Below are 12,842 nucleotides of genomic sequence, written 5' to 3' on the forward strand. Positions count from 1 at the left end.
GTAATACATGTTGAGAAGTCATCTGATTCTAAATCAACTGGAAGGAAAGAAAAATCACAATCCTCTGAATTTATACAGGGACTTCTTAAGCAGCCATTAAAAGAATAAAAAAGATAAATTAGGCATCTACCTTAAGTTAGAAAATTCAAATAAACTAGAGGAGAGCAACAATTAATATAGAATGATAAATATGTTTCTATTGCAAAGGTATAGGTCAGATATAAAATTGATGTCAATAGAGAACAGATGAAGTTGCCAAGGGGGAGAGAGGTAGGGAAGGGATGAATTGGGAGTTTGGGATTAGCAGATGCCGACTATTATTTATAGGATGGATAAATTACAAGTTTCTAAAATAAAGCACAGGGAACTATATTCAGTATCTTATGATAAACCTTAATGGAAAAGAATATAAAAAAGAATGTATACATATATTTGTATATATATATAACTGAATCACTTTGCTGTACAGCAGAAATTAAAACAACATTTTAAATCAACTATACTTCAGTTAAAAAAATGTTAAAACTCTAAATTTTACCTAATAGAACACAAAGCTGCATTAACATAAGGATATGATGACATTGAAGTAATTCTTTTTCCAGAAATATATGTTTCATACAAAATTAGGAAAACAGTTCAGTTCAGTTCAGTCACTCAGTCATGTCCGACTCTTTGCGACCCCATGAATCACAGCATGCCAGGCCTCCCTGTCCATCACCAACTCCTGGGGTTCACTCAAACTCACATCCATCGAGTCTGTGATGCCATCCAGCCATCTCATCTTCTGTCATCCCCTTTTCCTCCTGCCCCCAATCCCTCCCAGCATCAGAGTCTTTTCCAATGAGTCAACTCTTCATATGAGGTGGCCAGAGTACTGGAGTTTCAGCTTTAGCATCATTCCTTCCAAAGAACACCCAGGGCTGATCTCCTTTAGAATGGACTGGTTGGATCTCTTTGCAGTGCAAGGGACTCTCAAGAGTCTTCTCCAACACCACAGTTCAAAAAGCATCAATTCTTCCACGCTCAGCTTTCTTCACAGTCCAACTCTCACATCCATACATGACCACTGGAAAAACCACAGCCTTGACTAGACGGACCTTTGTTGGCAAAGTAATGTCTCTGCTTTTCAATATGCTATCTAGGTTGGTCATAACTTTCCTTCTAAAGAGTAAGTGTCTTTTAATTTCATGGCTGCAATCACTATTTGCAGTGATTTTGGAGCCCCCCAAAATAAAGTCTGACACTGTTTCCACTGTTTTCCCATCTATTTCCCATGAAGTGATGGGACTGGATGCCATGATCTTTGTTTTCTGAATGTTGAGCTTTAAGCCAAGTTTTCACTCTCCTCTTTCACTTTCATCAAGAGGCTTTTTAGTTCCTCTTCACTTTCTGCCATAAGAGTGGTGTCATCTGCATATCTGAGGTGATTGATATTTCTCCCGGCAATCTTGATTCCAGCTTGTGTTTCTTCCAGCCTAGTGTTTCTCATGATGTACTCTGCATAGAAGTTAAATAAGCAGGTTGACAGTATACAGCCTTGATGTACTCCTTTCCCCATTTGGAACCAGTCTGTTGTTCCATGTCCAGTTCTAACTGTTGCTTCCTGACCTGTATATAGGTTTCTCAAGAGGCAGGTCAGGTGGTCTGGAATTCCCATCTCTTTCAGAATTTTCCACAGTTTATTGCGATTCACACAGTCAAAAGTTTTGGCAGAGTCAATAAAGCAGAAATAGACATTTTTCTGGGCACCTACTGACCTGAGGAGTTCCTCTTTGAGTATCCTATCATTTTGCCTTTTCATACTGGGGTTCTCAAGGCAAGAATACTGAAGTGGTTTGCCATTCCCTTATCCAGTGGACCACATTCTGTCAAAAAAGATGTCCTTTTCATTATAGAGGACTGGAATGCAAAAGTAGGAAGTCAAGAAACACCGGGAGTCACAGGCAAATTTGGCCTTGGAGTACAGAATGCAGCAGGGCAAAGGCTAATAGAGTTTTGTCAAGAGAATGCACTGGTCATAGCAAACACTCTCTTCCAACAACACAAGAGAAGACTCCACACATGGACATCACCAGATGGCCAACACTGAAATCAGACTGATTATATTCTCTGCAGCCAAAGATGGAGAAGCTCTATACAGTCAGCAAAAACAAGACCAGGAGCTGACTGTGGCTCAGATCATGAGCTCCTTATTGCCAAATTCAGACTCAAATTGAAGAAAGTAGGGAAAGCCAGTAGACCATTCAGGTATGACCTAAATCACATCCCTTATGGTTATACAGTGGAAGTGAGAAATACATTTAAGGGACTAGATCTGATAGATAGAGTGCCTGATGAACTATGGACTGAGGTTCGTGACATTGTACAGGAGACAGGGATCAAGACCATCCCCATGGAAAAGAAATGCAAAAAAGCAAAATGCCTGCCTGGGGAGGCGTTACAAATAGGAAACCTATTACTCTAACTCAATAAAAGAAAAAAATATGTGATCGTGTGTACATATATATATAGAAAAAATTTAAAATGACATTCAATACCCATTTCTAGTTCAATTTTTATAATTTCACTAAAAGAAGCAAATTATTTAAAAATACATATACTTCAATTTGATAGCCTGTGTCATGCTTAATGGTGAAAAGTAAGGAGCACTGGTTTTAAAGGCAGAGTCAAGAAAAATGCTCACAATCACTACTACTTAACACTGCTCTGAAGTTCCAGCCTTATCATTAGAGAGGAAAATATAGTTAATAAATACCATCACTGCAAAGCCAACCACAAAATCACTATCAGATTATATAACTGTATATCTGAGAAAAAACAGAAGCAGCTGGATAAAACAGGGGTGAACAATAATTCAATAAGGCGTTCATATCTAAAAGTTACGTAAAAAAATCACTAGCTTTCCTGTATAGAAACAAAAATTAGAGTCTACAATGGAAGAACGGCACATATTCAAAAAAGAACATTGAAAAGATATCAAATTAATAAGTAGGCTCTATATAAAGAAAATTATGAAACTTCATTAAGGATCATAAGAGAAAAATTGAATGAAGATATACATTGTTCTTGGGTAGGAAAAGTCAATGTCTAAATCATGCTATTTTTCTAAATCAATCTACATAGTCAAGGTAATCTCAGTCAAACTCACAACCCTTAAACAAACTTGGCAGATTTATTCTAAGCTTAATCAAGAGGTGAGAATGGTCAGGAAAATTCTTTAAAAAGAGAAAAATGTGTGTATACTTGCCTAATAAGAATAGTAGTCATTAAAATATTGTGGTACTGGAAAAGAAAGTCTAATTAATGGGGTTTTTAAAAAAATGATTCAGAAATAGGCATTTAATATAATATTTTCTTTTAAACAAAAATGAAAATAAATCATTTAATATATGTTGTTTAAAAAATAACTATCTGTTAATATTAAAAAAATACTGTACATCACATACATCACTCTTATTTTTATAGAATTTTCCTATTTTTCTTTAGAGGTAAGTAAATTTTAAATGAGTCAGATTTAAATGTAAACATGAAACAGTTAAAATACTAGAAGAAATTGTGAAAACTGTAAATAATAAAAACAGAGCTGAGGACAAATGATAAACTGTTAAAATATTTTGAGCCTAATAAAAGATGAAGAGTTAATATGCTAAATCTTCCAAGAAGTCTTAAAGTATACCCCCAAAAATTTTTTTCAAGAGAAAAATAGGTGAGGAACACAAACAAACATTTCACAAAAGAATAAACTGTCAATAAGCGTTTAAACATTCTCAACCTTTCTGATTATCAAAAATAAAAAACAAAATATGCAATACTATTTCCATTTTCATATTGACAATGGTAAAAAGAATTAAAGAATTATAATAGGGTACTACTGTGTTAGAAATGAGCACTCATATGCTCATGAACAGTGTAAATTCATACCACCTTTTTGAAAAGCAACTTAGCATCATATGTCAAAATATATAAACTGTTCATAACCTGGACATATCTGGCATGTGTCTAATAATTCCACTTTTGGGAATTTATCCAAAGGGAAAAAATGTATATACACAGATGTTCATCGCAGAACTGTTTATAACAGTGAAACTTCTAAGCAATGCCCCTCACTACAGAACTGCTTGAGTGTATTATATACATGTACAATGGGATGCCATGTAGTCACTACAAATATAATAAATTATCAGTTGACAATGAAAGATATCTAAAAATAAAACTGAACAGATTGCAAAAAACATCATTCCATTTTTTGGAGAAATTGAACATAAGTCTATTATATTACAGATGCATAAAGAAAAGCTGAAATGGATGGTCTTCACAATATTAAATGGTTATCTGTGGATGGTAAGATTCTGGAAAAGATTTACTGCTTTGTTTTCATTGAGAATATCTTTTTATAAAAATAGAAATAATGAAAAAACTTACACATACGTGTGCACACACACATTTAATATAAGTCATGAAAGGGGACTGGGACTGTACCTGAGGTGGTCATCAAAGCGCACGGTCGCGGCACAGTGGAAGACGATGTTTGTGTGGGAAAGAAGCTCCTGCATGTCCTCCTTGCTGATGGCAAAGTCATTCTGATTGAGGTCTGCAGAAATAGCTCGGATCTTCTCATGCACATTTGGACAAACTTCTTTGACTTTTTCAAACAGCTAAAACATATAAATCATCAAAGATCATCATCACCAATAATGTTCTTATTTTCACTGACTTATTTCATTTTAATTCACAAAAACTGGTTATTAGTTGTAATAATATGACAGCCATCTGCTATATTTCATGGAATTCAAGGTCAGCTTAGAATAATTCTTGCTCCTCTTAATTTGATAAACATTCAGAAAAAGTTCCAGTGACCAGTAAGGAGTGTATTTTGAACTTTTCCTGGGTGAAGGAGTGGTAGTAAGTCATTCATATCTTGCACCATCCTCTCTTCCCTTCCAAGACAGCTTCATGTTTAAACAGGGTGATTATTTCCATTTCTGCCTGGGAGATACTGTTTCGGGGCAAACTCACCAGCCTTTATATACCTTGACAAATTACCAGCAAAATCACCAGCCTGTAAGGTCTCATAAGCGCAGCTTCAAAACAACTTGGTTAATTGGATCAGATTAACAAGAGGACTTAGAAGCACAAAGATAATTAGAAAAAAAAAATTAAGCAAATTTGTAATGGGTAAAACAAATAAAATTTTTATATAATCTCATTTTAATATATAAATGGCAGTTATTGTCTAGTAAGAGGATTACATGAGCTCGTGTACTTTTTATCAGATTTTAATTGATTTTTTAATATTCTAATTTATTTATAAAGAGAAAAGGAAAGAGTACTGGCAGATATAGCTTTTATTACAATTATTCAGGTAAAACACAGCCTCTATTTTCCCTTCCACACAGAAGTTCTCAGGTTGAATTGTTATTTTCCATTTTCTCAGAAAATAACAATTTTAATGAAATCATCTTGGTTCCAATCTACTTTGATAAAATAAAACTTTATTGTAGTAATGGTTTGGTATGTGAAAAGTAAGGGCAAGAAAAGTAAGGTTAAACGTTTAGAAAGGTTAAGAGCAGAGAAAATTAGGATGTGGTTGAATACTAATATAGTCGTGGAGACAGACAATCCTCCTCTCCCTTTTAACTTCAAAAGAATGTTTTCATCTGTTCCTTGATCCTGAGCAGCAGGCTTCTCCTTGCCGCTAGAGATTCACCCCAGGTAAATCTTCTTATTACCTGTTGGGTAATAAGAAGCTGATTTCAGGTATTTACAGAAATCATGTCTCATTTGTATCAGGTAAGACCATGTTCAGAGGACATCCTGGAAATTTAATGAAGCCAACTAGGGAAGGGAATTAAATCCACATACTGACCTGGCAGGATAATATACATCTGTCTCCAAGCTACTATTTTCCTGCACTGTAGGGCCAGCCTTTTTAATATTGTGTTACTATAATCCTGAAAATAATTCAAAAGTTGGGCCACTCTTCAATGCTTTTTTGACATCTAAGATTGATAAAGCATCTCAGGGACATTCTCAACAAAGGTCATTTAAATTCTTTTGAAAGACATTTAACAGCTCGCCAGTCATACTAGATCATAAGCATGCTAATATTTGCTTTCAGTCAGACGTTTTCCTTTGTGTCGTTGTTGTTGTTGAGTCATTAAGTCATGTCCAACTCTTTGCAACCCCATGGACTACAGCATGCCAGCCTCCTCTCTCTTCCACTATCACCTGGAGTTTGCTTAGATTCATGTCCAATGAGGCCGTGATGCTATCTAACCATCTCATCCTCTGTTGCCCCCTTCTCCTCCTGCTCTCAATCTTTCCCAGCATCAGGGTCTTTTCTGATGAGCCAGCTCTTTGCATCAGGTGGCCAAAATATTGGACCTTCAGTTTTAGCAACAGTCCTTTCAGTGAATAATCAGGGTTGATTTCCTTTAGGATTGACTAATTTGATCTCCTTCCTGTCCAAGGGACTCTCAAGAGTCTTCTCCAGTATCACAATTTTCTTTTGTAGTTCATGTTAATTATACAACAGACACAGGTTGGATATTTTTGGATAAAAAATTTACACAGTTATCCTCCTTTTTAACAATTGAATTTATAGGAGGCTCTTTCTGAGTTATGATAGATTTCATTCATAAGAAATCTGTTTGAGGTTCTGTTGAGTCTGACTTTGGCCTGTGAAGACTTCTGGCTGCTTGAGAGCAAGATGTGGAAAATGAACTCAGTGTCTACTCTTTTAGCAATAGGGCTTATCACAGATGATGCAAGCTGCCATGCAAACATTTTCTATTGCCTTTGGCTTTTATGATTTTATTTTTAAAATTTTCTTTGGCTGTGCTGGGTCTTTGTTAGGGTGTGCAGGCTTTTTCTGGTTGTGGAATGGAGGGGCTTCCCTAGCTGTTGCACCTGGGCTCAGGTTGCCCCACGGTTGTGGGACCTTAATCCCCAACCAGAGATAGAACCCAAGTCCCTGCATTGGAAGGCAGATTCTTAACCACTGGACCACCAGGGAAGTCGTGGGTTTTTGTGACTTTAAAAGTCAGAGAATATTATTAAATTGTACTATACTTTCAGACCACCTGTACAATGTTGAACAGCACAAAGATACATTTACAACATTACTGTTTTAGGAGATAATTACTATTTCTCCCAAATAAAGTCCTTTTGAAATAAAGGACTTTTGAAATAAAATCCCAATCAACATCCTATTTATGGATTTATATTTTTAAATAAAAGGGGATATCTGAATGAACATAATGTAATTTAAAAAGAAGCTTAAGTATTCTGATTGAGGTGGTATTGATTACAATCCATTGATATAAATCAATGAATTGGCTGCATCAACTGAAGCCACAGTAATAAATAGGGTCCTATTTTACTATATTAGCCAGGCCTGGTAATATGAACATTACCGGACGGTCAATACTGAAATCAGATTGATTATGTTCTTCGCAGCCAAAGATGGAAAAGCTCTATAAGTCAGCAAAACCAAGACTGGGAACTGACTATGGCTCAGATCATGAACTCCTTATTGCCAAATTCAGACTTAAATTGAAGAAAGTAGGGAAGACCACTAGAACATGCTGCTAAGTCACTTCAGTCGTGTCCGACTCTGTGCGACCCCATAGATGGCAGACCACCAGACTCCCCTGTCCCTGGGATTCTCCAGGCAAGAACACTGGGATGGGTTGCCATTTCCTTCTCCAATGCATGAAAGTGAAAAGGGACAGTGAAGCCACTCAGTCGGGTCCGACTCTTAGCAACCCTAAGGACTGCAGCCTACCAGGCTCCTCCATCCACGGGATTTTCCAGGCAAGAGTACTGGAGTGGGGTGCCATTGCCTTCTCCTGTTACTAGATTACTACCAGTATTACAAAGAATTTAAAATTTTTGTTCTGCAGTTTAGAATATATGTTTCGAACATGCTGGTATGACCTAAATCAAATCCCTTATGATTATACAGTGGAAGTGAGAAAGAGATTCAAGGGATTAGATCTGATAGAGTGCCTGAAGAACTACGGATGGAGGTTCATTACATTTTACAGGAGGCAGTGATCAAGACCATCCCCAAGAAAAAGAAAGGCAAAAAGGCAAAATGGTTGTTTGAGGAGGCCTTACAAACAGCTATGAAAAGAAGTGAAAGGCAAAGGAAAAACGTAAAGATATACCCATTTGAATGCAGAGTTCCAAAGAATAACAAAGAGAGATAAGAAAGCTTTCCTCAGTGTCAATGCAAAGAAATAGAGGAAAACAATAGAATGGGAAAGACTAGAGATCTCTTCAAGAAAGTCAGAGATACCTAGGGAACTTTCCATGCAAAGATGGGCTCAATAAAGGACAGAAATGGTATGGACCTAACAGAAGCAGAAGATATTAAAAAGAGGTGGAAAGAATACACAGAACTGTACAAAAAAAGATCTTCATGACCCAGATAATCATGATGGTGTGATCACTCACCTAGAGCCAGATATCCTGGAATGTGAAGTCAAGTGGGCCTTTGAAAGCATCACTGCGAACAAAGCTAATGGAGGTGATGGAATTCCAGTTGAGCTATTTCAAATCCTAAAAGATGATGCTGTGAAAGTGCTGCACTTGATTTGCCAGCAAATTTGGAAAACTCAGCAGTGGCCACAGGACTGGAAAAGGTCAGTTTTCATTCCAGCCCCAAAGAAAGGCAATGCCAAAGAATGTTCAAACCACCGCACAATTGAACTCATCTCACATGCTAGCAAAGTAATGCTCAAAATTCTCCAAGCCAGGCTTCAACAGAATGTGAATCTTGAACTTCCAGATGTTCAAACTGGATTTAGAAAAGGCAGAGGAGCCAGAGATCAAATTGCCAACATCCACTGGATCATCAAAAAAGCGAGAGACTTTCAGAAAAATATCTACTTCTGCTTTACTGACTATGCCAAAGCCTTTCACTGTGTGGATCACAGCAAACTGTGGAAAATTCTTCAAGAGATGGGAATATCATCCACCTTACCTACCTCCTGAGAAATCTGTATGCAGGTCAAGAAGCAACAGTTAGAACTGGACATAGAACAACAACTGGTTCCAAATCGGAGAAGGAGTACGTCAAAGCTGTATGTTGTCACCCTGCTTATTAAACTTATATGCAGAGTACATCATGTGAAATGCTGGGCTGGATGAAGCACAAACTGGAATCAAGATTGCTGGGAGAAATATCAATAACCTCAGATATGTAGATATGCAGTAAGTGAAGAAGAACTAAATAGCCTCTTGATGAAACTGAAAGAAGAGAATAAATATGTTGTCTTAAAACTCAACATTCAGAAATCTAAGATCGTATCATCTGGTCCCATCACTTCATGGCAAATAGATGGGGAAACAGTGGAAACAGTGACAGACTTTATTTTGGGGGGCTCCAAAATCACTGCAGATGGTGAATGCGGCCATGAAATTAAAAGATACTTGCTCCTTGGAAAAGCTATGACCAACCTAGACAGCATATTCAAAATCAGAAACTTGACTTTGCCAGCAAAGGTCCTTCTACTCAAAGCTATGGTTTTTCCAGTAGTCATGTATGGATGTAAGAGTTGGACTATAAAGAAAGTTGAGCGCTGAAAAACTGATGCCCTGGAACTGTGGTGCTGGAGAATACTCTTGAGAGTCCTTGGGACAGCAATGAGATCCAACCAGTCCATCCTAAAGGAAATCAGCCCTGGGATTTCTTTGGAAGGACTGATGCTGAAGCTGAAACTCCAATACTTTGGCCACCTGACGCAAAGAGTTGACTCACTGCAAAAGACCTTGATGCTGGGCAAGATTGAAGGCAGGCGGAGAAAGGCTCGACATAGGATGAGATGGTTGGATGGCATCACCGACTCAATCCAGGAGTTGGTGATGGACAGGAAGGCCTGCCATGCTGCAGTCCATGGGGCTGGTTGGACATGACTGAGCTACTGAACTGAACTGATAATATGAATGGCATGGGCTTCCCTGGTGGCTCAGACTGTAAAAAAACTTTTAATCTGGAATCTCAGCATATGGCTGTAGCTTCTAACAAAACAATACTCATTAAATGTAGGCGAAGCCTAGAGTGCTAGAGATTGCAGCCAACTGCCATGCAACAGGTCAGTGCTTTTTAAAATGTTATCCCCAAGTGAACTGCACTGAAATCAGTAGATACGCATCTAAAAATTCCTGGACCCCATGCCATGCTCACAAAGTAAGAAATTACTGGGCCCTGCCCAGGAGTTTGCATTTCACATCAGGTTTCAAAGCTGATTTTAACTGATCCCAAGCTGAGAACTTCCTTAGTGGCATTGTTAACACAAATAACTGATGAACAACTATGTATGACTCATTTCCCTCTTTAACAGCCCAGGGCAGTTACAAGACATCAGTGGTTTTCAAACTGTAGAGGCAAAAGAAAATTCTAGGGACCAATTAAAAATGATGCCTCTGTTTCTGATCCTGCTCACAGTGCCAACTGTCTCACTGTTTAAACTGTTCACTGAACCCAGGGTAGGCAAGGTGCAAGTTAAGAGACTGGAAGAAGACTTGAGGGGCCAGAGAAACTGCAGACACATTTATTCTCTCCTGGCTGATGCTGCAGCCATAGCAGTAGACACGCTACATTCTCTCCCCTCGTGGCTGACCCAACACAACAGACACAGCCGTGATTCAGCAGTAATGCCACCATGTTCTAGTGAAATGAAGTGAAGTGTCAGTTGCTCAGTCATGTCCAACTCTTTGGGACACCATGGACTGTGGCCCACAAGGCTCCTCTGTCCATGGAATTCTCCAAGCAAGAATATTGAAGTGGATTGTCATTTCCTTCTCCAGGGATCTTCCCCATCCAGGAATCAAACCTGGGTCTCCCACATTGCAGGCAGATTCTTTACTGTCTGAGCCCCCAGGGAAGCCCCCACATTCGAGGTAGAGCTCATATATGCCTACAGCACAAAGTAGCTCATGATCAAGTGAGTGCCTTGTGTTGCACATGTGCAGTGTTATAAGTGATCTCAGCTGTTCCATAGTCATTATTTACAAAATGTGGGGCGAGAGGGCCTGAACGTGCCATCTTGGCTAATTTGCTCTCTCCCCTCAATGCCCTTACGCCACCCTCAGAGATCTTGACTCAGTAACTTTGGTATGTAACCAAGAGTAGTATCTCTTAACCATCTCCATGGATAGGTCTGATGGTCCAATACCATACTTAGAGAAACACCAACTCCAAAAATTCATGTCCGTTTTAAAATTCTGCACTTAAATTTCACCCTCTGGTTTGTAAACTCCTTGATTCTTCTTTTATCTCTTCATGCTTGACAGCACCCAGTTCATTGAAACAACTCAAATTTTCTTTGTTAAACTGAAAGTAATTACTCTAAGAGCAGGCCTTCCTGATGGCTAGGATGGCAAAGAATTTGCCTGCAATGCCAGAGATCCGGGTTCAGTCTCTGGGTCAAGAAAATCCCCTGGAGAAGGAAATGGCAACCCACTCCAGTATTCTTGCCTGGAGAATTCCATGGACAGAGAAGCCTGGCGGGTCTCAGTGCATGGCATTGCAAAGAGTTGGATATGACTGAGCGACTAACACTTTCACTCTTCACTGTAAGAACAGTAATAGGACCATAAATGAGAGTTTGATTCCTGAAATTGGTTACCAGCTCTTTCGTGTTGGTGGGATAAAAGATAGCGGGTAACTAGTCTTGCTAAAAGAAGACTTAAAGTGATCTATGGGTCCTCTGTATTAACTGCCAAGGGTAGGGGATATGGAAAGGCTCAGCGCACACCCTTTTCTTTTGTAATAACGACAAGACTAAAGGACAGACAAAATGATCCAAATGGATCCTCAATAGATATTAGCTCTTCTGAAAGTTATTATTTTTTTTGGAGGGGTAAGGTGAGGGACAAAACATAAATTAAAGGCAAAAAATAGGTGGAATAAAAATGAGCTAAAAAATAAAATTTCAAAAATTTCATTGAAGGCCCACTAATAAAGAACTTAATATAATTATTTTAGATTCTAAGAGTTCATCATCTTCCTTCTCATATATTCTTTATTTAATGGCACAGGACTAAGAAGGTAAAGAGTTGAATAACTACTTGCTATGTTTGAACACTCAAGAATGCTGCTTTTTCATTTTAGTAAACCATGCTCTTGATATCAGATGGAAGATACATTTCTGTGGTCACTGAAAGATAATAGCTGGGAGATGATCTAAACATTTTGAAATGATAATAAAGCAATACATTTTTCTTTCTTTTTTTTTCATTTCATGTATGATATTTTACCTGTTTCAATGCCATCCTCCCCAATCATCCCACCCTCTCCCTCTCCCACAGAGTCCAAAAGACTGTTCTATACATCTGTGTCTCTTTTGCTGTCTCGCATACAGGGTTATCGTTACCATCTTTCTAAATTCCTTATGTATGCGTCAGTATACTGTATTGGTGTTTTTCTTTCTGGCTTACTTCACTCTGGTTCTTAGAAAGTTTAGGAGTGTTTCATTGATTTGACATTACACAGACAAGTATTTCTCTTCCAATTTGTTTTTTAAACATGAGAGACTATTTTGGCAATAGTTACTTATAGCCCAGATGCAAGAGACAAACTTGAAAATGCTAAAAAAAAATTCACAAAAAGAGAAATTTGAGGGTTCAATTAACTGAGGTATGACTTATGTGGCCAAATACTAACACTGCATTTTTATTAAAAACAGGACTTGGGCAAAAATTGAGGGGCATGACATTTATATAATGCTTCTGAAACAACATAGAAGCCCTGAGCTTGGACTTCTACAGTCAATTTGTTATCCACATAATCTCACTTGGGAGGCATCTAGGAGGTTACTACCTTCTAAAGGCTA

The 12,842-nt window shown here is 38.0% G+C and overlaps 1 protein-coding gene across 1 annotated transcript in view; it reads right to left on the bottom strand.

Annotated features, from left to right (window-relative positions):
* FAR2 (fatty acyl-CoA reductase 2) overlaps nucleotides 1-12,842 on the bottom strand; it is a 54,181-nt gene that overhangs the window by 30,809 nt on the left and 10,530 nt on the right. The window contains exon 2 of the mRNA XM_052640987.1: nucleotides 4,480-4,655. Coding sequence (XP_052496947.1) covers nucleotides 4,480-4,655 — 176 coding nt within the window. The remainder of the gene's footprint in view (nucleotides 1-4,479; nucleotides 4,656-12,842) is intronic.

Source organism: Budorcas taxicolor, chromosome 5, assembly GCF_023091745.1.
Source record: "Budorcas taxicolor isolate Tak-1 chromosome 5, Takin1.1, whole genome shotgun sequence".
NCBI classification, from domain to species: domain Eukaryota; kingdom Metazoa; phylum Chordata; class Mammalia; order Artiodactyla; family Bovidae; genus Budorcas; species Budorcas taxicolor.